The sequence below is a fragment of the Pseudochaenichthys georgianus genome, chromosome 2, assembly GCF_902827115.2.
Source record: "Pseudochaenichthys georgianus chromosome 2, fPseGeo1.2, whole genome shotgun sequence".
Taxonomy (NCBI): domain Eukaryota; kingdom Metazoa; phylum Chordata; class Actinopteri; order Perciformes; family Channichthyidae; genus Pseudochaenichthys; species Pseudochaenichthys georgianus.
The window spans coordinates 10,377,453-10,402,394 of record NC_047504.1 but is presented as its reverse complement, the minus strand read 5'-3'; the positions used below and the strand labels follow the sequence as shown (position 1 = coordinate 10,402,394).

Genomic DNA, 24,942 nt, shown 5'->3' with positions numbered 1-24,942 from the left:
GCTATTTGATGCTGTAAGCTGAGAATACTTAATGAGGGTCTGATGTCCCACTTTAAACAGAGTTGTTTCCAGGCTTCATGCTAAGCTTAGCTTACCGTCTCCGATCAACAAATGGCCGCCTGGCAAAATCAGCGAATCTCAGAAAAACTGCATTTCAATGTAAGGCATCAAGTATTTTAGGGCACTTGATAAAATCCTTTTTTCGTGTTGTGATTATCTCAACAAGGACACGCACATTTGATACTTTTTAAAAGGTGCTTCAACACAAGTTAAATAGCTCTCACATCTTGACCACTGACACGGACCCCACATGTGCTTCTAAAGGATCTTTGGTAAAAGGTCATGTGGTATTTACAAAGTGACATTAAGGCATTTAAAGCAGCTAACATACAGTATAGCCATTTCTACTATTTGCTAAGCCATTAGAACAACTTGGATCAGCCTCTGTATATAGAATATTACGTACGTGAAGAAGGTCTACAGGTAAAGTGCTTTACAGACAATAGGGGATTCTGCAGAGATGAATGCAACACACACTAAAACACAGCTAGCTATCAGCACACACACCACACCTGACCCACATGAATCTAGTCTACCTACAGGTGAAAGCTCAAGTGTTGGATGTGCAGCTGAAGTAGGTCTTATTTCCAAAAATAAGGATGAATTAGAAAAATAAGACGCACTCAGATCCATATCTCCAACACTTGGGCTTTACCGCTCCACTACACTCTTTCTTACAGTTTGTAGAGAGTCCTAGGGAGTGTTTCGGGATAACATGTTTGCACACAGGCAACACCAGTTAGTCCTGAAAAGAGGCAGAGATGGTGGGAGTGAAGAAAAGAAAAGGTTTGGTCAGAGAAAGCTCAAGCCGGCTTCAGCAGCAGCACAATCACAATTATTTTTAAAAAGTCATATACATCCTTTAAACGAAGTACACTTCAGCTGCCAGCTAGCGAAGGCAGGCAGACTTAAAGGGCCAGAGCACATATTTCCACTGACGTAAGACATGTGTGTGTTGTGACATCGACACGCGGAGCCCTTTGCAAAATGTGGCGGCAAGCGAGTCCTTTAGGGGCCGTCCCATAATGCTTTGCTGCATACTTGGCTGAGCATTTGTGAAGGTCACTTTCATTGTAATCCCTTACAGGTGGACTACAGATACCGGCGGTTAGCATCACAGCCAGGTATTTCACTCCAGTCACATAAATAAGTTATTAAACTACTCCTTTCAGTTCCACAAATAGATGCAATTGTATCTGATATTAGAGAATAGTGAGACGCAAATAAATTAGACTGAGGTCTCTGGCCCCGCCACCCCACTGTAGGCGTGCTTCGAGTGGCCATCGGCGAATCGGAGTAGAGGGGTGAAGGTGCTGTAGTCTGGCTGTGTCTGCCAGCGTGCGAACATGGTTTTCTTTCTAAAGGGTTCAGACCTTCGAGGGTTCCCCTGGGTGCCCGAGCCTCGCCGGTGGCCGCCTGCCCTGGACGGAGCGTGGAGAGACGCCAGGGGGGTGAACTCTGACAGGTGGCCCTCGTAGAGTTTGTCAGCGCTCTGTGGGGGAGTAAAGAGGGAGGAAGAGGAAGTTAAAAGCAGAATACATGTGCTAAAAGGAGGAGACATTGTTATCCCAGCTGGCCAAACGTTTAACTGAAGATGCATTCGAGCACTTCTAGTTTGTCATTCATTCAAATACCTGAACTATTACCTGTATATCTTAGGTGATATAGTATCCACCTTTGTCATGCTCTTACATTAAATACTGATGAAGAACAGTAGCATTCTGTTGTTGCTATTATTTAAAAAAAAAGCCAAAACCCCATTTATTTTAACTGGCAGATATTTTGGAGGAAGGATAACAAGCTGAATCGAAGAAGGAGATAATGGCTGCAGGGCTTTTATCCACAGCAACACCCTTTCATCTGTCAGTAACCGGACCCTGGAAACTGAGTCAGAATACAATTCAATTATTTACATAATTCAATAAATAAAGTCTTGCATTGGCTTTAATCTAATCGGCCAGCTGTGACAATAACATCCTGTGCATGCTGCGTACACACGCCATGCAACCCCGGCAGATGAAGTACAAGAATATGTAAATGTAATATATAAAGACACCATCAAAAAAACATGCAAATGGTAACTTATAATAAACATGCATGAATGGGCAAGGATACAAAGTGCCACTAGAGAGCGCCAGAGCTCCATGTGAAGACCCGACAGGATGCAAAGGTGGTATACAATACCTGAGAACCTCACACACACACACACACCCCTGTGTTAGTCAGGTAAACACACATCTGTGACACACACCACAGCAACGTGAACCCCATCACTGCAGGATGTTAGCTTCACCCACCATTACCAACGCCTACCATCACACACTCTGCGTTACCGTGCTGCAGCGCCCTAGGCTTCTGTGAGCGCTATTCCATCTAGCAAGGAGTCTGAGCTGTGGTAGGTCAGCGTCCTCTCTGACTCTTTAATACCCCTCACACGCTGTGGACACGCACACAACCATTCAAAGACATTAAGGACCTGACATGTACATATTAAAAACACACGAACAAAATGGCATAGTAGTCTAGTTGCCGGCCTTGTGAACCCTGGACATGTTGAGTGTCCAAAGCGTCATGTTAGGAATGTATAGTCGGGGTCCCCAGTACACATCTCCAACATAACACGTTGGCGCACTCACATGTGGCTCCATGTGCTTGCAAATAGACGATACAGTTTATCCAGCATGCAATCTGACAGAGAGACAACAAGTGACTTCATGCAGAAACAGCGGCAGGGAGAAAGGAACAGGATACAGGAACAGAGGATTTGACACAAGTTAGCGACAGGAGGAAAGGCTGAGGGTCACCTAGGGTTAGAAACTGATTCTGCTGGAAGTCTGAGACAGCATAAAGATGGTGGAGGGCTCAGAGGCAAGGCAGCGACGCTTAGTCTGCTAGGGGTGAAGAGGAGGAGGAGGAACAAGGAGGTAAGAGGGAGAGGGGAAAAGAGTTAAAGCTCTGGAAATCAGTCACATGATCAATTATCTACAGAGAATGGACAGTTATAACGATTGTTAAGAGAGAAGGACGTACTGTGCACACACACACACACACACACACACACACACACACACCACACACACACACACACACACACACACACACACACACAACACACACACACCACACACACACACACACACCCACCCCACCACACACACACACACACACACACACACACACACACACACACCACACACACACACACACACACACACACACACCACACACACCACACACACACACACACACACCTTACATCAACAGAGTAGGGACGTAGCCGAGCCAGCATACATCTGCTGAGTCATCAGTTAGGCATTTACACACACTCTCAGAGGAGGCCTGTTATACATTCATCTATAAGTCTATAAAGAAGGGGGGGGTCCTTCTTTGTCCACAGCAGTAGATGCACACTCCATCAGTGTGTATGCTCCCACCTGTATGCCATTCGGTGGTGGTCGGCCACAGCGCCCGGCAGATCCCCTTCTTCAAACACGTCTGGCAGCAGGCTGGCCGTTATCAGGAGGATATACTGAGCCAGGCCGGACCGCTGGACAACAATCTGCATGAACTCATAGTACATCCTCTGGTAGTTCAGGAAGGGCCTGCAGGAGAGGAGAGGAGACAAGAGAGGAGAGGAAACAAGAGAGGGAAGGAGAGGAGAGGAAACAAGAGAGGAGAGGAACAAGAGAAGGAAGGAGAGGAAACAAGAGAGGAGAGGAAACAAGAGAGGGAAGGAGAGGAGATGAAACAAGAGAGGAGAGGAAACAAGAGAGAAGAGGAAACAAGAGAGGGAAGGAGAGGAGATGAATCAAGAGAGGAGAGGAAACAAGAGAGGGAAGGAGATGAAACAAGAGAGGAGAGGAAACAAGAGAGGAGAGGAAACAAGAGAGGAAGGAAACAAGAGAGGGAAGGAGAGGAGATGAAACAAGAGAGGAGAGGAACAAGAGAGGAAAGGAGAGGAAACAAGAGGAGGAGAGGAAACACGAGAGGGAAGGAGAGGAGATGAAACAAGAGAGGAGAGGAAACAAGAGAGGAGAGGAAACAAGAGGGAAGGAGAGGAAACAAGAGAGGGAAGGAGAGGAAACAAGAGGGAAGGAGAGGAGATGAAACAAGAGAGGAGAGGAAAACAAGAGAGGAGAGGAAACAAGAGAGGAGGGGAAGGAGAGGAGATGAATCAAGAGAGGAGAGGAAACAAGAGAGGAGAGGAAACAAGAGAAGGAAGGAGAGGAAACAAGAGAGGAGAGGAACAAGAGAGGGAAGGAGAGGAGATGAAACAAGAGAGGAGAGGAAACAAGAGAGGGAAGGAGAGGAGATGAAAATAATGGAAACAAGAGGAAAGGAGACGAGATTAGAGGAGAGGAAACAAGAGAGGGATGGAGAGGAGATGAAAATAATGGAAACAAGAGGAAAGGAGACGAGATTAGAGGAGAGGAAACAAGAGATGGAAGGAGAGGAGATGAAAATAATGGAAACAAGAGGAAAGGAGATGAGATTAGAGGAGAGGAAACAAGAGAGGGAAGGAGAGGAGATGAAAATAATGGAAACAAGAGGAAAGGAGATGAGATTAGAGGATAGGAAATAAGAGAGGGAAGGAGAGGAGATGAAAATAATGGAAACAAGAGGAAAGGAAACAAAAGAGGAGAGGAGAGGAAACAAGAGAGGGAAGGAGAGGAGATGAAAAATAATGGAAACAAGAGGAAAGGAGACGAGATTAGAGGAGAGGAACAAGGGACGAGATGAAAATAATGGAAACAAGAGGAAAGGAGAAGAGATTAGAGGAGATTAAACGAGAGGGAAGGAGAGGAGATGAAAATAATGGAAACAAGAGGAAAGGAGAAGAGATTAGAGGAGAGGAGGAAACAAGAGAGGGAAGGAGAGGAGATGAAAAATAATGGAAACAAGAGGAAAGGAGAAGAGATTAGAGGAGAGGAAACAAGAGAGGGAAGGAGAGGAGATGAAAATAATGGAAACAAGAGGAAAGGAGACGAGATTAGAGGAAAGGAACAAGAGAGGAGATGAAAATAATGGAAACAAGAGGAAAGGAGAAGAGATTAGAGGAGAGGAAACAAGAGAGGGAAGGAGAGGAGATGAAAATAATGGAAACAAGAGGAAAGGAGACGAGATTAGAGGAGAGGAACAAGAGAGGAGATGAAAATAATGGAAACAAGAGGAAAGGAGAAGAGATTAGAGGAGAGGAAACAAGAGAGGGAAGGAGAGGAGATGAAAATAATGGAAACAAGAGGAAAGGAGAAGAGATTAGAGGAGAGGAAACAAGAAAGGAGAATAGATGAGAGAATACAAGAGGAGCGGAAAGGAGGCACCACAAATAAAAAAAGAAGTTATTTAATTATCTTTTGAGGTTTTAGGCTTTTACAAACAAATCATGCATTTAGCAACATAATGTGTTGCCTTATTCCCTTTAGAAACATCTTTCATGAATTGTATGTATATGTATTTATCTAGGGGAATATGTACAAATATAGCGATGACATCTCCTATTCTAAATCATCTTCTTCTGTAAACATACATAACATTTCTTAAAAGTTTAGATGATATTAATACAAATATATAAGTTCAAAGCCTACCAGATGATTCCTCCCCACAGCAGAGAGAAGACCACAAAGAAGACCAGCGAGCCCCAGATGACAAAATGGTTGATCCACGTCCAGTAATGAGTATCCAGAGCCAACTGCAGGAGAGGAGAGGGAGACATCGAGCTGTCAGACCGAAGCTCACTCGAAAGCAGTGCTTCTCAAAGTGTGTGCGCCCCCTAGTGGTCCGTGAGTATATTGGTAACATTTGAAATAAATACATTTAAGTTTTCCGCACTCTCGCGGGAATATCTCAGCAATGGAGCGAGCTTAAGTTTCACTTTCGATTGCATGATATAGCCCAGCGCAACACCTTCATCACACATGTTGCCACTTGTTTGTACCATTTTGAGGCGATTTGTAATCTGTTCTAGAAAAACGATGTGTTTTTTGATATTTGTGGAGTTAGGTGGTCCGCGAGTGTTTTTGTATTGGTTAAATCCTTGGTATGAAAAAGTTTGAGAAACACCAGGAGGCTAATCCGGCCTGGCTGCTCCTGTGTGCGTGTGTGTGTGTGTGTGTACCTTGAATGTAACAGTGAAGACCAGCACAGTGAAGACCAGCGTCCCAAACGTCCAGTTTCCAAACATCTGCAGAAAAGGTGCCACACATGCCGTTAGTGACACATTTCAAATGAAAAATACTTTGTTTTTTGTGAAATAAACTGATGTTGGAATGCACTCGTGCTATTTGAGGTCGCTCTACAGGCCTGGTGTTAATACTGCATGGCACACAAGGATAAACTCAAGTGCAACCATCCAATAATGAATCACTCAATTATACAGATGGTGCTGACAGGGGGAGGACAGATCGTCTGATGACTGATGGAGGGGAAAGATGAGAAATATAACCAGAAGAAGAGATGTCAACCTGATTTATAAATGGACAAAGACAAAATGAAGCAAGGCAGCCTCTTTACTTATGGAAGTATACAAATAGTCCTGATGGCTCGGAGAGAAACCGCGAATGTGAGAATGCTCTCCTGCTCTGAACGGAGCTCCATCAGCTGAGGGGGAATTACATTAGGAGGATCACTAAATGTTAATGGAAGAAAAGGGCAGTTCATATTCTCGTATCCCCTGATTTTAACTCGTCGTCACACACACACACACAATACACACTGAATGTAAAAGTTACGCTGCTGAATCACTACATTAACACCTACACACACACACACTGCACAGAAGCCTAGAGGAGATGTGACTACAGCAAGCACTACACATGAGATGAATGGACGATGGGTGTTTTGGTATCAGGCTGTGTGACGGGACTGGAAAACTGAAAGTCGGGGGGGATGACAGAGAGACCGGGACAGGCTTACCATCTGTGTGTTGGTTGTCATTAGCTGGGAGGAGGAGGAAGAAGAGAAGCAAAAAGAAAAAGCAACACAAAGGTAAGAGGAGAGAAAATGAAGAAGAGGAAGAAGGCCAGAAGAAGACAAATCATAATAAAAATAAACAACAGTTTTGTGGCTGGAGAAGAATAAAAATAATTCATAAATTAAAGTGAAGTCAAGCAATTCAAGGCAGACCCAAAGGATTCTGGGAGCTGCTTGAAATAAGAAGGAAACAATAGAGAAACACAGAGGAAGATGGAGACCCGCCATGCTGTCGTATCTCTGGTGCGAACGGGAGATCGTGCACGTCCTCGTCTTATCTTACTATTATTGACTTACCTCCACGTAAGACCGTGTGTTACAGGTGCAATACAAAATAAAGAACCAGGAAATTATCTCTCGGGCGCTTTATTTTTAAGAGATCTACCATTAAAGCAATTCCTTATTTCAATGAAGTCTACGGTTAAAGCAAATTGGACATGGGTGATAAAAGAAAGGTGAGATTAAGCTGAGATTTCAAAGTCAAATATCCTTGTGTATTAATAAACGTGAAACGACCCAAAAAGACAAGTGCAAAGTGACGAATAGGAAAACTACATATCTTATATTGAAGTATGCAGCATAATATTTGATAAATGAAACATCCAACAAGATTAAAAAAAACATTGTTGCAAAGATATCTAATTATATATTACTTGCTTTCCCTCACAAGCCTTGAGGTGGAAAATACGAAACTGAAAGGATTAAATGTCGGCATTTAGCAGCTTGTTGATGCTTTTACTTTGAAAAACGCACCCTAAATGACACGTGGGTGTTACCTGTCCGTTGCTGGTGAAGGTGGTGTTGTCAAACAGGAAGTAAGCACCGAAGAACATCACGATGGCGTCGTACACACCCAGGAGAGTCCAGTAAACGAAGATGGGCCACCGCAGCAGAGAGTTCTTAGCAATGTCTCTGTGAAGATGATATTAAACGGATTCAATGACTCACGTTGACGTCTTATATGAGCGACTGCACTTATTGATCTGTTCTACATTAGCTACCAGAAATGGCTGTAATGAGATCTTTCTAATTTGATAATCATTTTGAATACATCATGGATATAGGTAACATATAAACATTCGGTAATAAACAACCTGTGTGATTTCATAAGAGGAGAAAAGGACGAGTTTTCCTAGTCATGTGAAACCTTGAGTTCTCTCTTTGAGCTGAACTGAAGCCAATCAAAGCGAGGTAACGTGGCCTGATGTGAACGTCTCCTTTGCATGGATGTTAAATCAATGGAAAATTTGTATGCCTTTATTTAGAGGAAAATTGAGTTAGCGTACCGTTCTGCTTCGGAAATGACTTAATCTTCAGCTATTATTTTGTAAATAAATAATGCATTGCAGGGTTTAATAACTGAGAACATCTGAAATGTAGTCATGTGTTTCTTTTGATCATGAGGCCAAAATCAGTACCGTGTTTTTTATTTATTCAATCAACCTTTATTTATTCTTTGAGGGACGACGCTAAGAGAAGATACACAAATATAAAATAGTCACAGCTATTCAAACGTTAAGGAAATTAATTGACAAGATACATTTGGATATTTAAAATGTTTTATATGGTATAGTTTGCATTTCCCAATTAGGATAAGTTAAGCAGCTCCATTTGCAACATCAACAAGGCTGTATCAAAACAGACATTTAAAATGACATTACAATCACTGAAGACCATATTTAAAGACCCTTCAATGTACATTTCATTTATTCATCCAACCACCAGGCTTGAAATGACTTCTAAAACAAATCTGTCTGACTTGTGTGCTTGCAGTTCTCAGGGTATGAAGGGATGGGGGAGTTGTACCTGTATAGCGACGGGTCCTTCTTCAGGATGTCCACGTTGATGTGCTGCTCGATGAGGCTGTAGAGCAGGATGGGCAGCGAGGTGAAGCTGATGTTGTACAGGGTCAAGTAGGCGGTGTCAAACAGCGGCTGGGGAGACAGGCAGAGAACATGTTAGGAGATATACTTGTATTTTATTTATTACGTTGGTTTGATTTCTGCGTGCCTACCTGTTGTGAGAAGCCACAGAAGAACTGATAGAGGAACTGAGGGAAAATGAAGCAGACATTCTGGGAAGAAGGCAGAAAGCAAAGGTTAGTTGTGATAAAATATGTAAGTTGTGTTGGTCTCATATTCTTCCTGTCAGACTACCTTGTAGAAGAAGTATTGCACCAGCTCTGATATGCGGATGTAGTAATAATGTCCGTGAACGAGCAGAATCTTCTTGAGGTGTTTGAACTTCGGGATGGCGTAGTCGCTGTTCCTCACCGCCTGGCGACCCTCCTTCCCCATGATCCCTGAAGAGGCAGATATCATGTGTTAATATGAGGTGATGTTGTTGGTTTAAAAAGTGCAGGACGGAAAAACTGTGACTAACCGATGCCAACATGGGCCTCGAGGATCATGCTGACATCGTTAGCTCCGTCTCCAATGGCCAGCGTGATCGGATGCTCTTCAGAGGCTTTGATCAGCTTCACAATCTAGAAAAACAAGAAACAATGATATGATACCTTTAACTCCGTACAGCAGCTTCACAGATGTGCACTTATATGTCAATATAGATCCATATCAAGTCCTCAGAGTTTCGTACCTGTGCTTTCTGCAGAGGTGCCATCCGACAGCAGAGCACGGCGCTGCAGTTGCGGCAGATTTCTAGGAAGATGTCTTTGTAGTTCCCCGAGTTGGAGTCCTCCTGGGCCGGCCTCATCACCGCAGAGAGGGTGGCTCCATCGATGATCAGACCAAAGTCAGTGCAGTCGCCTGATAAACTGGACAAACACAACACCGGTCAAATACGTGCATCGTGGGGACACGGTAACACACACGTTTCTGATAAAACGGAAGCCCTGAGGCAAATGAGATGCGGACAAATAGATCCATTCTCCAAGTCTGTGTTGATATGGAAAAGAAGATCTCTGTGCTTGCTACAAAGCATACTAAGAACCACACAGATACCCACCCAGAGAAGGAGTCCCGGGCCATGCCCCCGTGCTGCCTCAGGACGGTCCTGCTCAGGTCGAACAGCACGTCGTGCAGAGTCTGCTCCTCGGTGCGCTTGGTGGTCAGCTCCAGGATCTGGGTGTTGCGGTGAAACAGTTTGCTGGCGTAGCAGGTTGCGGCCGCCGTCTCCATCTTATCGCCCGTCAGCACCCACACCTTCATGCCCGCCTTGTGCAGAGACTCAATGGTGTCCGCCGCCTTTTCCTGGAGCCTTTAGTGAAGGCAGAGACAGAGACAGTGTTAGGACGCCGGATGAGCTGACTCGCGATGCCCTCGGGGTTAACAATCCCTCTTAAGCCTTCACTGTAATTGCTTTAGTACCGAGTGTGCTATCGGAGGGGTGAACTCAGATAGTCTCACTCAGAAGTGGAGCAGCACTTGTCACACTCACAGAATGGAGAGTAAGTGCTTCAGCATTTAGATCCAAGAAGTGCAAGTAGAACAAGATGTTAATGACAGAGCACCTTTATATATAATGAACAAGAGATCCTGCACCTGTCCTCCACAGCAGTGGCTCCCAGCAGGATCAGGTCTTTCTCGATTGCGTCGTAAGCCTCGGCCAGGCGTTTGTCTCGGTCGTGAAGAGACAACTTGGCCCCGTTCAGCATGTGGCACACCTCCGTGTACTGCTCTGGACTCAGGGGCCGATACGCAACACAAAGTGTCCTCAGACCCTCCTGCAGGAGAGGGGACATGTAGACAGGGTTACAAAAAGAGACATACAGCTTATTCTTGCATATCCCATAGAGACATGTGCTCCAGTTGCTCTGGATGCGAGCGTGTGGGCAGATACTGCTCTTTCTACTTGATCCTCACCAAAAAGACGCCCACCATATATTAAAAGCTACCATTAATCTACTATGATGCAACCACAACCAGAGAGGGCTAACTGACATACATGGTTTCCACTACAGGCTCAATTCACTTCCTTTAGTTGCATTATATAACATAGAATTAAGGTTGGATAAAGAGAATAATATATTATAATAACACAGATCGTGTGGCTTCATGGCTTTTTGTTCATCGTCTCGTGTTTTAAGGTGAAGTAATGAGATTATAAAATACATGGTGATCAAATGCAAAGTCTAACAGCTGGCATGTTCGGCCTATAAAAGCCACAGTGGGTTTTGAATGCATAAATACAGAATGTCTGTTGTTACTGGATGGAAGTTGGCCATGACCCACTGATAGACTTCCTGTGGTATCTATGGAAACCACTGTGGGCGTGATATAAAGAAATGACTGAAGTGACACATCCTGAAAAACAAACAACGTCGCGAGAGAAAAATACTTTCTGTTACGGCTGAATCTAAAGTATACTGTAGTGTGTGTGTGTGTGTGTGTGTGTGTGTGTGTGTGTGTGTGTGTGTGTGTGTGTGTGTGTGTGTGTGTGTGTGTGTGTGTGTGTGTGTGTGTTTCTCACCACTGCGTTGTGCTCCACTCGCGCTCTGACCTCCTCCACCTTGCCTGAGATAACCCTGGGGAAGATGGACGAGTCGGCACCTTTACAGAACAAATAGAGCTCACCTGCTCACACACAAAGAAGAGGGGGAAGAGTGTAAGAAAATAAAACAGACATAAACGTTAATGTATGGATGCATTTTAAGTCTGAGGTGTTTTACCAGTACTGGATCTGACGATGACGCTCATCCTCCGTCTGACTGAGTCGAACGTCAAAACCTCCAGCAGCTCAAACCTGAAAAAACACTCATCATTAAAAATCCTAAAGTTATATTTGCCTAAAATGTTGAATATATGTATAGTTACCATATTCAACTACATTGTTTTGAGGGGACACACTCACCTCTCAATCTCATCCTCCCTGTTCAAGATCTCCATGTGGCCGTCTCTGAGTCGCAGGTAGGTGAACCCGAGCCTGCAGCACAGAGCAAAGCAACATTATGGGAAATAAAAGGACAAATCGAGTGGAAAAAACATGGCCAAATGGAATGCATCTTAACGCTAATGTGTGTAAAAATGACTCAAATATTCTGATTAAGTCTGGCGTTGTTTGTGTGTGAATCATTGTTTGTGTGTGTGTGTGTGTTCCACCTCTTCATGCCCTCCACCAGCGCCACCTCGTCCGGAGAAGAGGAGATGTAGAAGGAGGTGGACTTGCCCTGATGGATGCCGTGTTTGATCCCGTCCACCGTCTCCTCCTCCTTCACCTGCACCGTGTGGCACAGACACAGCGCCCGGAAAAACAGCTCCTCGTGCTCCTGTTGATTAACAGTGTTAACATAATGCACAAGAAAACACACACACATATCAGGGTTTCCTCTAGGATTTTTTTCTCGCCGCTCATATGTCCGGACAGAATTTATTTTACCGGACAAATTTGAAACTTACCGGTCATGTTTCAATAATAATAAGAAGAATTGTGTAGCAGAATTTCCGTTGGCAGGTAATTTACCGGACTAGGACCGGATATGCTGATGTTTAAAACTCAGTTAATGGGAGTCATTTTTATATTGCTTCAGTTTATAATCGTAACAGATCGAAAAATTCAGATTCATTTTTCAATAAATGATTCCACAAACAACAAACGACATAATTATTACATTCAAATAAACTACTTGTAGTAGATAACGTACATTATTCAAAAGTTTACATTAACTTTGAATAATAACACGGGAGAAACGGAGCCTCTCTTTTCCCCTCTCTCTCCTGACAGCCCGTCAGTTTCTCATGCAGCTCACTGAACAGTGGGCGGGGCAGCCGGGGCTTCAGGTGATTATGCAGCAGCTGATCTGATCTCTCTCTCGCGTCCGGTTATACTTCACTCGCGGTTATGTCCATATCGATCAGATCCAGCTCTCCTGATCGGCCTTTTTAGAGAGCACCGATCAAACTATTAAGAGTGAATATCGGCCGATAATGATCGGCGGCTGATCGATAGGAGCATCGGACATTTTGACCGGCAGGTTTTGAATTTACCAGGTTTTATTAAATTTTACCAGCTAAAAACCGGTAATTACCGGCTAACGGAAACCCTGACACATATATACACACAAATACACTCCAACTGAAGCGATGCTCACCCTGGCTCCGGGACCTGGTGATGAGTCTATCATGTCCATGCTAGTAGCACCAGGCATCACCTAGCAACACAAATTAAACACGTTTAAATATCGAGTATATGTCTCGTGTTTTCCCAGGTCAGGAAAAGACGTGTTACCTGTCCGTTACAGATGGCATCAGCCACGTAAATGTGTCCGTCCACGCAGCACTCGATGAACTCCATGTTGTTTTCGGTTAGAGTCCCTGTCTTGTCCGTAAACACATACTCCACCTGGGACGAAGCAGAATACATGCGTGACTTCTCTGTACGCAATGTAAACGTTTGATTTAACAAAGCTTATCGCCACCTGTCCCAGCTCCTCGTTCAGGTCCGACGTGTTGACGACAGCTCTCTCCCCGAGCTCCTCGTCGAACATGTCGTCGTCCCACATGATGAAGTAGGAGCCGAGGAACTTCTGCATCTCCACCGTGACGTACATGGAGACGGGAATGATGTAGTTGAACAGAACCATGAACGCCAGGAAGTCTGTGAACGCCCTGATCACCTGAGGAAGAGGACAATGAGAAGGGAAGAGCGGATGAAGACATGTTTACTCCAGGTTGAGGGAGGGTGTTGAGACTCACGATGTGCCTCTGCCTCTCAGTGTCGGTCCGGTTGTTGTACCACGGCTCGTCTCTGTTGGAGTCGGCCTGCCAGACGTATTTCAGCAGCGTGTTGATGAGCGCCTTGCTGATGAGGATGCACAGGTACACCACCAGGTAGGCATTCATCGACCTGAAGGGGGGACAGCGATTTATATCTGGATATATGGACACAATAATATGTATCTGAAAGTGAAAAGAGAGAGAGGTAGCTTACTTTTCAACTGCAGAGCGCTTCTGAGTCTTGGACTGGTAGTTTAGAGCCATCTTGGTTTCCATCCCAGTGTAGATGGCAACCGCTAAAAAGGAGGCCGAGGGGAATCGTGAACATCAACGTTTCTTGACCGAAAAATCTCTTACGGCTGTTCTACTATCTTTTAGAGAGACACCGACAACCTTATACAATACACACAACCACATGAGACCAACAATTCAGACTCCGTAAATATCAACTGACGAAAACGGAGAGAAAAATCCAGTTCATTTGATAAAAAAAAGTGTATTTCAGGTGATATTACCATAGATATGCTCCGTGTTCTTCAGCGTGGCTCCTCGCAGCAGCAGGTTCTCTGCTCCTAACGGCCTGTGAACAGAAAGCAACTTATTTCAGGAGGTGTTCTCACCCTTCATTTGGAAAAGTTGCCTCTTTTACAGTACATGTGTGTCACCTAATAACAACATCCTTATTTGAAAACTAAGCCCCTGTGAAACAAACCAAAATATCAATCATGTTTTACTTCCATCACATACAAAAAGAACAAAGGGGAAAAGTAATTCAACTTGTTTCTCATACTGAGAAAAAAGGGAAATGTAGATAAGATACTCATTCATAGAAAATAAACTTTGGGTTACCTAGCAACCGGCTCGTTGTCCATGTAGATGTTGATTCGGCCCACAAATCTGTGAAGGAAGGACACAATATAAACATTTATGTATTTATTTCGAGACAGGGTATTTACAGTTGTGTGTGTGTGTGTGTGTGTGTGTGTGTGTGTGTGTGTGTGTGTGTGTGTGTGTGTGTGTGTGTGTGTGGTGTGTGTGTGTGTGTGTGTGTGTGTGTGTGTGTGTGTGTGTGTGTGTGTGTGTGTGGTGTGTGTGTGTGTGTGTGTGTGTGTGTGTGTGTGTGTGTGTGTGTGTGTGTGTGTGTGTGTGTGTGTGTGTGTGTGTGTGTGTTGTACTGACTTGTACAGGTCGGGCTGCGGTTGTTCACATTCAATCGTCGCCTGGATGGAGTCCACCTCCTTCTCTGTGATGTAGGCTTTGGTGTCCTGAACTGCATAGTGAGTCTAGAGACGAGAGAATCCATAGGTGGATAAAAAGAGACATATTCTGACATTTGCAACAAGAAACTAACAGCGTTGACTTGAATGTGGTAAATACGGACTGTGTGAAGGCGAGGTAGCTTCGCTGCAGTAACTCCTTTGTAGGATATACACTGGATTATCTTTGGATGGATTTTGGATTATCACCTCATTCAAACTCATTTCCCAACATCCTAACGTTCCCTTTAACACACACATCCTGTACACACCTTGTGGCTGCTCTCTCCGTCCAGACTGGCTGTCGTAACGAAGCAGGTGCCGTCATCTCGAGACGTGGAAAGAAGGATGAGGTCGCAGGGAAACGTCTCATTTTCTTTCATGAAGACGACATCTCCAACCTAAGAGACACACACACACACACACACACACCCATTTTGATTTAGAAATCTGAAACTCCCACAGTAGATGCAGTGTCTTCAAGCCTGCAATTAGTTTACACTAATGCACTTTGTGCTAATGCAGTTAGCCTTACAAGCTAACCTTCTGCTTTACTTTAAGCTAACATTACTTCTTTCACGTGGTTCCTTTTCCTCTGTATCTTTTATTTTAGTGTCCGTTTCACTCTTTAAATACACAACATACACTACTTTAAAAGCTGAGTTGCTTAGCAATAAGGCTTTGTTGATGTTATAGTGTGCAGGGGGTAAGAGATTTATCTCACACTCACCCTGAGTTTGCGACTTTGTTTGCGGACCACCTTCCCGTGCTGCACCACGTGCACGGGACACTGGTTGACGGAGTTGTCTGCTTTGTGTCTCAACCAGTCCTCGTAACCCTGAAACAGAGATAGCCGGGTGTAAAGGGGTTTAACGTCAATATCAAATTAAATCAGAAGTGATTTTATAGTCGTTAAGGTTTAGGTCTCACCTGCTTTATGGAGGTGACGGTGATGACGAAGAAGAGCGGCAGCCCGCTGGTGATGGGGCTGGTGGGAGTGTCGATTATCAACTGAAGAGACACAGAGGGAATTTAGGGCAGAAGTCTCTCATAGCTCAAAAAAGTTATTTACAAAGATGTACTTTAATATGAAGTACAAACATATTGATGAACTTAATGTCCATCTTTATCTTTTTTTGTGCTTATTTTCTTTATTTTGTGTAAAAACTAAAGCAGTAAAACAAAGTCACGCTAATTACAGTAAAAGCTTTTACCTGAACCAGAAATATGATGAGAAAGTAGAAGTTGGCGACTCTCCTGAACTGCTCGAACATATTCTTTGGGACGAAGTTCCAAAATGTGTACTGGAAGAAATGATATAATACACATAAAATACATTTAAAATCAGAACACTAAACATCATAAACAACAACCATTAAAAAAACATTGTAATCACTAGACAGACAGAACAAAAATATTAATAAACAACTGGCTAAGATGGCAAAACATATTTTATTTAATAAATAGAGAGTCTTATTAACCTCCTCAAAATATAATACCCACTCTGCGATGTTCTATTGCTACAGGAATAACTCAGTCACACAATAACACCAGCTTGTTGTTTCCTTTCCTGTCTTTTTATATGCACTGTCTGCCATTTCAGTGTGTTTTGATCCGTGTGTGTGTGCCTGGGTGTGTGTCTGAGTGTGCTTGGGTGTGAGCGTGAGTGTGCGTGAGTGTGTGTGTGTGCTGACCTTGGAGGAAACTATTCTGTTGTCGGGGAATCGTTGCTGTATGAAGGCCTCTGTTCCTGGAGGAGGCTCCTTGTGGCCGATGTAAATCGTCCTGCTGTCGACCCAGTTCTCCTCACCAACACACTGCAAAATAAAGGGGGGGGGGGACAAGTGTGTGAGTGTGTGTGATGAAGTACTCACAAGTTTTTGAGTTTCACTTCATGTCAGTTTACAGCCCCATAAAGCAAAATAAATCATCCAACATGTGCAAAACGATGAATGAATGTGTGATAATCGTAAACACACACACACACACACACACACACACACACACACACACACACACACACACACACACACACACACACCCTATGCATACACTCCTACACACACACTGACTACGGCGTGACACACTGTTTCGTACGTTTACAGAGTCAGAATGAATGAGTAATTTCTCCCCCATGAATGAGAGCTTTTGTTACCACGGATACACAGACCTGCATGTGACTCAGACTGGAATGCAGATAACACACATGTACACACACGCATGTACACACACCACACACACACTAATCTGTGACTGGTGAATGAGATTGAGTGTCAAGAGGCAGCATGGCCCACTTGTCTGTCTGTCTGTCTGTCTGTCTCACACACACACACACACGCGCACACACAGAGGAGCATAAATACACTTTACATTATGGAGACGATTTTAATAATCTGTTTACCCGACAGGTAGTTGATCTCTGGGTATGATTGGCTGACAAGGATGTAATCAGTTGATAAAAATACATGTTCAGCTACAACTTGAAGCCGCGTAGAAACCCTGCTGAGTCACACAATGATGACGAACCTGATGATTATAACATGACTGTCTGTTAAGTGCCGATCTAATGGAGACAGGTGGCGCAGTGGGCTCCGCTCACTGTCATCACTTCCTTGTTTTTCTTGGAGCAGCTTTATTGGTTTTCACGCCTCTTTCCTCTCTGACTCTCACCGCAACCTGGATGGCCTCTAAGCAGACGATCTCTCCTATCGATTACCTTAAGCTTTCATCCCCATTCAAGCTTTTTACATGAAAGCCTCTCTGTGTATAATCGGATAAAAAGGCAGCTATCGCAAACAATAGCTGGGTTTATGAAATAACGCCGCCCTGTGTTAGCCCGGGCCTTCAGCCTTTAGATGTAACCGGACACTTCGGGCTATTCTGGCTCTGATAATCACTTCTAGTGGCGTTTCGGGTTGCAGGACGCGGACGGTTTCAGGGGGGGTATTTATAGTTGGAAGGGAAACATTTGTGGTCCGTCTCACTCTGCAGCCACATCCATTTTCCTTAAAGCCACATTAGTGGAATGCGCCGGGAGCCTTTTAGGGATCTCGCATCCTGCAACATCAAACATGTATGAGAGCATTACCCTCTGGAGTCTCTGCTCCGCGGGATCAATCTAGATCTGCAGAGTATTCTTCTCGTCAAGTGTGTGTTTTATGTATTCCTATCTGACAATAATAGTACTTTTAGGGAGGATTTAAGGTCATGTTTAAGGGGAAGCCTGAATGTGCAAACAGGTGCACATGTTTTACAGAAGTGAAACTAACTCTTTTAAAGTCATATTTAAATACATTTGATATATCAGACCATTTCACTTTCAAACTCCAACAAGCACACCTTAATGACTCAAAGCTCGACTTAAATGTGTCAGCAGGTCGGCGATTCCAAAATAACAATCATTGTTCCCACAGGACTTGAACACAGCATTGCAGAGCCAGAAACTGAAGCACCACGGTGACCAGGAAGAGAGGAGCATATTGTAAACAGGAAGAGCTTGACCCACCCACCCACACACACACACACAACACACACACACACACACACACACACACACACAACACACACACCACACACACACACACACACACACACAACACACACACACACACACACACACACACACACACACACACACACACACACACACACACACACACACACACACACACACACACACACACACACACACACACGCTTCCTGACACAAGCAGCTACCCCCTTCACTCCTCTACCAGCTGGAGTAAAAGACAAGAGGAAATACAATGGAGATATTGAGTGTTTGTAGGATACAGCCATGGAAGAAAAGCAGAGTTAATTTTAATCTGATTATTTTCTCCCTACCAAAAAATACATTCTGATCGGAGGGACACAGAAAAGTTTGAAGAAATCCTCTAGATTTCCAATTCGACTAGGCACTCTGTTTGTGCCAATTAATTTCCAAAAATGCAGATACATCCGCAAACACATGATTACACCGGCACAAAAAAACCTTTCATTCAATTTAACATATTCCTGATTTACTGTTGTTGCTATGACACCTGAATGTCCTTGCTGGGATTAATAAAGGTTTAATTTACCTTATTAATAATAAGGTTTTGTAACATTTTGGGAAATGTCTGATTTAAAACCATCAAATGTGTTTTTCACCTCTGCTGTAATACTGCTGAATGATGCCTGGCATGTAAAGATAACATTTACTGTGAGCAGGCCACACACACACACACACACACACACACACACACACACACACACACACACACACACACACACACACACAAAATGCTGAGCTGTTGTACGACTGATGACCAAACCCCAGAGTATTTTATCTCCCGCTGCAACAGGCGGCTGAAAATAAGTCCCAACAATAGCCCACGGATGACAACCTGCTCTCTGAGATACCGCTGACACATACACACACTTTCACTTAAAAGTACTGTGTCTTATATCAGGGATCAGGTGCACCCAGTCTCTGGATAAGTGTTATCTGTCTGCTGCCACTGAGCTGCAGAGATAAGAGAAATCACTAAATCACCTGAAACACAGACAGAGAGTGGGTTGACTGCTCTTCAGATGTGTTGGCTATGAGGGTAGAGGGATAAATGTCGGTGTGTCGTGATTGCTAGCCGTTTATTCTCAGTATTTAGAACACGATAGTGCTTTAGGAGCGTTTTCCAAAGTCACTCGTTTCTTTGTGGCTGCTCCCGGTGGATTCAAAGTTTAACACGGGCACTGGGGCAGGTTGGAAATAGCAGCGAACACGTTCTATTTTGTTTTATATGCATGCTGCAGAGAGGTGTGTGTGTGTGTGTGTGTGTGTGTGTGTGTGTGTTTTTAACCTGCCAGTGCAACCCTAAATACCAGCTGTGCTCCCCATCTGTTGCTCAGCCTCGTTTGAGACCAGACCAAGTGCCTTCACAACGAGATGAGAACAGTCACGGAGTATTTACAGTCGAGGGAAGGGAAGGGTTGAATTTGTCAGACAGAACCTGTTCCCTTTTATCACTAACATGAACAAACAAGAAAATAGCGTCCAGCGAGGAGAAGGAAGACAGACCGAATCCCCAGAAGTCACACCTCTATGTTACGTGTCCCATCAAATGCCTGAAAGGAACGAAGTGACATGAACCGTAATGCATTTCACACGTTAACAGTTCTGTTCCTGGCTGGCAGGTACAGAATAGGAAACACATGCAGGCCAGATGGGGGAGGGGAAATAATGAAACACCTTCAAAGTCGAGAAGAAGTCTGAATACAATGTTGTGATACTGTTGATGTGTGTGAAGTAAACACACAGAATACTAATCAGTTAAATCAATACCAGTGTATGAAGCAAACTGTGTGTGTGTCTCTGAGAGAGTTAGTGTTAGTTCAGGTTGCCATTGGCTTTAATAACGCCCTCTTCCTTTGACTACTGGAAACATACGCAACAATAACTGCTCCTCCTATTAGTACTAATGTTTACTTAGCATTAAAAGTGGGGTAGGTAAGTTTGAGAAACCGGCTCGAGATCGCTAGAATTTGAAAATACACAACCGGAGAAAATATGCCACTTCCTCACAGAGCCCCTCCTCCAACACACACGAACGCGCACATGACCAATGAGGGCACGAGATAAGTTTGTGCCCCGATGGAAGGCTGACAGGCAGGTAGGCCATCCAATCCGGCCCGGCTAAACGGATTGGTTGTACTTTTTACAGTATTACGGCTTCTACAGATGACATTTTTTTATGGATTTTTTGTCAAAGCAGTTAAAGGTGGGATAGGTAAGTTTCAGAAACCGGCTCGAGATACACTTTTTGTTATATTCCATGGAATGCTCTTAACATCCCGATAGCAATGAATATCTGAAGTGCTTTGACAAAAAATCCATAATCCGTTTAACCGGGCCGGCGAAACGGATTGGATGGCCTACCTGCCTGTCAGCCTTCCATCGGGGCACAAACTTATCTCGTGCCCTCATTGGTCATGTGTGCGTTCCTGTGTGTTGGAGGAGGGGCTCTGTGAGGAAGTGGTAGATTTTCTCCGGTTGTGTATTTTCAAATTCTAGCGATCTCGAGCCGGTTTCTCAAACTTACCTACCCCACCTTTAAGATATTCATTGCTATCGGGATGTTAAGAGCATTCCATGGAATATAACAAAAAGTGTATCTCGAGCCGGTTTCTGAAACGTACCTACCCCACCTCTAACTACCTTGATTTAAGTACAGGGAGTCAATAACATCTGAGTAATCGTCTGATGAGTAACATTTTTGATCCCCCTAAGCTTCCGTTGAATTTCCTTAATCAAAGGTTGTTTATGCAACACACTGCACTCACACACCTGCATCATACCAACGCACAGTCACAGTGTGATGTGGGAGTGGCGGGTAATGGGGGAATAAATCAAAGCGACAGGACTCCAGGTGCAGACTGCAGCAACGTGATGTAGGTCAGTCTGCAGCTGCTTAGCGTCACACGTGCTGATGTAACGGTCTAATTTAAATCTATGTGGCTTGATACTCTCAGATTAAATAGATCCTCTCCTGCTCTCTCTCTTATTCCTCGTGGTTCTTTAATGGGATGAATACAGTGGAATCTCCTCTGACACAGATGTTAGAAATCATTATGTAGTTTCACACAGAGGTGGTTTTATCTCAGAGGAGACGAGTGACCTCCAGGCCTTCTGTCAGATATGCAGAGAAATACATTAGCCTGGTTCATACAGAAGAGATCTCAGAAGGGAACTGTGACAATAATCCTGCTGTACACACTGCTGTCTCTACTGTTGCTCCAGATCAAAGTTACCACTGCCATGACTTAAGATACTGGTGCTGGATGCAGGATGTACTACAGCCACAATACCCCCGGCAATAAATAAAGTATTGTGATTGATTCAGATTTCACACGTCTCCACGGAGAGCTACTCTAATGGCATTGCCTGTTGTAAGCTGCTTTGAGCCGTTATTGCACTCAATGAAGTGGATGCAGCATATTGCAGGATAGATGCAAGGCGGGGGGGGGGGGGGGGGGGCCGAGCGGCTAACAGGCTACCCACTCACAGCTGAGAAAGGACCCCATTGTTGTGGATTTCCTCGGGATAAGCATTCTTTTCATTTAAAGGGAATGAACCCACTGCTCATACTTTCTGCATTGTGTCTGCAGGGCTGCTGCTGATCACATGACCCACAACGATCACATGACCCCCCGTGATATGACCAGGGTTGCAGTCGAATAGTCCATTTAGCTTAGGAACCTTCCTAACCGAGTGAAATGACCCGGACGTCCCTCAGTAGCAGCCATGATAAGTACCGTTCCAATTCTCTAGATGATAGGAAAGGAGGTTTCAAACTTCCTTTATAGCCTCCTTTAGCTTAGGAACCACTGGAGGAGAAAATGCTGCCCCACAATGCCTTACAGCCGCAGCATTTGCCGTCACACAACAGTCGGCCGTTCAGGGAAACAACCGATTATGACGGAGAAATTATATCATGAAAGTTACGGTGCTTATAAAAGGTGGGGTAGGTAAGTTTCAGAAAACCGGCTCGAGATACACTTTTTGTTATATTCCATGGAATGCTCTTAACATCCCGATAGCAATGAATATCTGAAGTGCTTTGACAAAAAATCCATACAAAAATTTCATCTGTAGAAGCCGTAATACTGTAAAAATTACAACCAATCCGTTTAGCCGGCCCGGATTGGATGGCCTACCTGCCTGTCAGCCTTCCATCGGGGCACAGACTGATCTCGTGCCCTCATTGGTAATGTGCGCGTTCGTGTGTGTTGGAGGAGGGGCTCTGTGAGGAAGTGGCAGATTTTCTCTGGTTGTGTATTTTCAAATTCTAGCGATCTCGAGCCGGTTTCTCAAACTTACCTACCCCACCTTTAAGCATTTTAAAACGTATGCGGTAAGTTGCAGTCGATTCTCTAAAGCACCGCAGTCTCTTCTCCTAAGTCCTTTTGAATTCTCCTATCCACTATCCCTTAACCCCGTGACCTTTCACTCAGAGGTCAAGGAATAGGCGATAGGGTTAGAATTTAGGGACTGATTTTTAAACTATCCGACCGCAACCCTAATGCTGCATTCAGGTCAGATATGTGGTAAAGGCTTGAGGGTGAAAGGTCACACATGAGAAGGGTTTTATTAAAGTAGGAAGTCAGTCAGTTACCAGGTTGTAGCTAATAACGCTCAGGTGGACAGGCCATTTAAATAAGATCATGTCCATCTCCAAAGCTGCACAGCTGGAAGATTTTTCAATCTCTCACTATTCAGCAGTTCGTAGATTAACAAATGCCAATGATTCAGCTCACCATGAAAGCTCTCCGACTTTCCCAGCATTTAAAAACAACTCAAAATAACAAACATGGTGCATACCGTCTTTGGACATCCTGATGAGCGGGACAAAGAAACACTCCAGTCCAAGCCATTTCAGTACTTAATCAAACATAATGAAGTAACTGAAGCTGAAATGCATCTGCAACAAAGAGACTCTTCAGATAAACGTGTGTGTGTGTGTGTGTGTGTGTGTGTGTGTGTGTGTGTGTGTGTGTGTGTGTGTGTGTGTGTGTGTGTGTGTGTGTGTGTGTGTGTGTGTGTGTGAGTGCCCAGGTCACACGACGTGTCTGCATTGATCTGTGGACACTGAGCTTTAGATAACTCTGCCATTGAAGGCAGTGCGCTGTTTCTCAAAAGAAAGGTGTTTTAGTCGTTGATAACTTATTTCAATATGTCGGTCAAAATGAAAACTAATTCTAAGTTAGAGTCACTCGAGTTTCAGCCGTTGAGATGCTGCTGATAGTCCCGTCAGCTGCTGATCCACTGTGTGTGTTTTCCCTTCCTGCTGTGAAGCAAAGTGTCTTCTCTTCGCCCAGAGAAAACAACCAAAATGCTTTCAATACTTTTCAATCTTTTTTTTAATGTGTTTATTTTCGAACTTTCCCTCTTCTCGGTAATGGGAGCACTTCCCTAATGTTAGTCCTGTTGGGAGACGGCTACTTAATGGTGGTCATTACACTGTTAGTGTTGCCAGTAATCATCACACACACACACACACACACACACACACACACACACACACACACACACACACACACACACACACACACACACACACACACACACACACACACACACACACACACACACACACACACACACACACACACACACACCATGTATACACCACTTCAGGGGACATTACATTGACTTACATGCATTTCCTGGAGACTTATCCTAACCTTAACCATAACCAACACATGCCTAACCCTAACCCTAAACCTAACCAAGTCTTCACCCTAAAATTAATGATCCCCCTTATGGGGACCTCCATTTTGTCCCCATAAGGGAGGTGAGTCCCCACACGTGACTATGTAAACAGATTTAGGTCCCCACAAGTATAGTAATGCTAGACCACACACACACACACACACACACACACGCACGCACGCACGCGCACACACACACACACACACACACACACACACACACATACACACACACACACACACACACACTATGTGAAAGCGTTTTCTACTGCTGCCACCTCAAAAATATGGCTGATCACTTTCGTTATCAATTAGGCAGCATGTAAGTCCTTCTATAGTAGGAATCGTTACAACACAACATCTCTCATGCATTCCTCGTTTTGTTCCCACTAAAGTTCAAGCTGCCACGGGTTGGAGGGGAGTTGCAGAAACTCCGTTTCACAATGTTAACTGATATCAATACAAACTGCCTGCAACATTTTTGATAACAAGCCAAATGCCCGGTGTGATCAGTTGCCTTCATTATCTCTATGGCAACTATGATCCAAGTGAAACTATGCCAGAGTGGAGCAAGGTCAATAACAACACAGGGGATGGAATGAAATAGAAAATACAAGGCCCACTCTGTGTGATTATTCCTCTCCGTTCGACCTCTCTCTGTCTCCACCTCCACTTTAGTTCTGTCTGTCTTGTTGGTGGCTCCTCGTAGACGCGTTCCTCTCCAAGGACTCTAAATCTGT

The 24,942-nt window shown here is 44.2% G+C and overlaps 1 protein-coding gene across 6 annotated transcripts in view; it reads right to left on the bottom strand.

Moving 5' to 3' along the window:
• The window catches only part of atp11a (ATPase phospholipid transporting 11A), a 45,876-nt gene that overhangs the window by 12,801 nt on the left and 8,133 nt on the right, over positions 1–24,942 (bottom strand). For 5 of the 6 annotated variants that reach the window (XM_034101395.1, XM_034101411.2, XM_034101421.1 and 2 more), the window contains exons 1-28: positions 17,358–17,424; positions 16,651–16,773; positions 16,171–16,260; positions 15,887–15,967; positions 15,687–15,794; positions 15,229–15,357; positions 14,880–14,983; positions 14,550–14,597; positions 14,216–14,280; positions 13,915–13,996; positions 13,680–13,830; positions 13,403–13,600; positions 13,213–13,326; positions 13,076–13,135; positions 12,087–12,253; positions 11,839–11,910; positions 11,657–11,730; positions 11,458–11,561; positions 10,530–10,711; positions 9,994–10,245; positions 9,625–9,802; positions 9,412–9,514; positions 9,186–9,331; positions 9,044–9,103; positions 8,836–8,963; positions 7,806–7,941; positions 6,176–6,241; positions 5,646–5,749 (exon numbers count right to left, since the gene is read on the bottom strand). In XM_034101395.1, coding sequence (XP_033957286.1) covers positions 5,646–5,749; positions 6,176–6,241; positions 7,806–7,941; positions 8,836–8,963; positions 9,044–9,103; positions 9,186–9,331; positions 9,412–9,514; positions 9,625–9,802; positions 9,994–10,245; positions 10,530–10,711; positions 11,458–11,561; positions 11,657–11,730; positions 11,839–11,910; positions 12,087–12,253; positions 13,076–13,135; positions 13,213–13,326; positions 13,403–13,600; positions 13,680–13,830; positions 13,915–13,996; positions 14,216–14,280; positions 14,550–14,597; positions 14,880–14,983; positions 15,229–15,357; positions 15,687–15,794; positions 15,887–15,967; positions 16,171–16,260; positions 16,651–16,773; positions 17,358–17,423 — 3,191 coding nt within the window. In that variant the 5' untranslated portion in view covers position 17,424. Of the gene's footprint in view, positions 1–5,645; positions 5,750–6,175; positions 6,242–7,805; positions 7,942–8,835; positions 8,964–9,043; positions 9,104–9,185; positions 9,332–9,411; positions 9,515–9,624; positions 9,803–9,993; positions 10,246–10,529; positions 10,712–11,457; positions 11,562–11,656; positions 11,731–11,838; positions 11,911–12,086; positions 12,254–13,075; positions 13,136–13,212; positions 13,327–13,402; positions 13,601–13,679; positions 13,831–13,914; positions 13,997–14,215; positions 14,281–14,549; positions 14,598–14,879; positions 14,984–15,228; positions 15,358–15,686; positions 15,795–15,886; positions 15,968–16,170; positions 16,261–16,650; positions 16,774–17,357; positions 17,425–24,942 lie in introns of those variants that run through there. The other variant, XM_034101404.2, reaches the window with a different exon arrangement.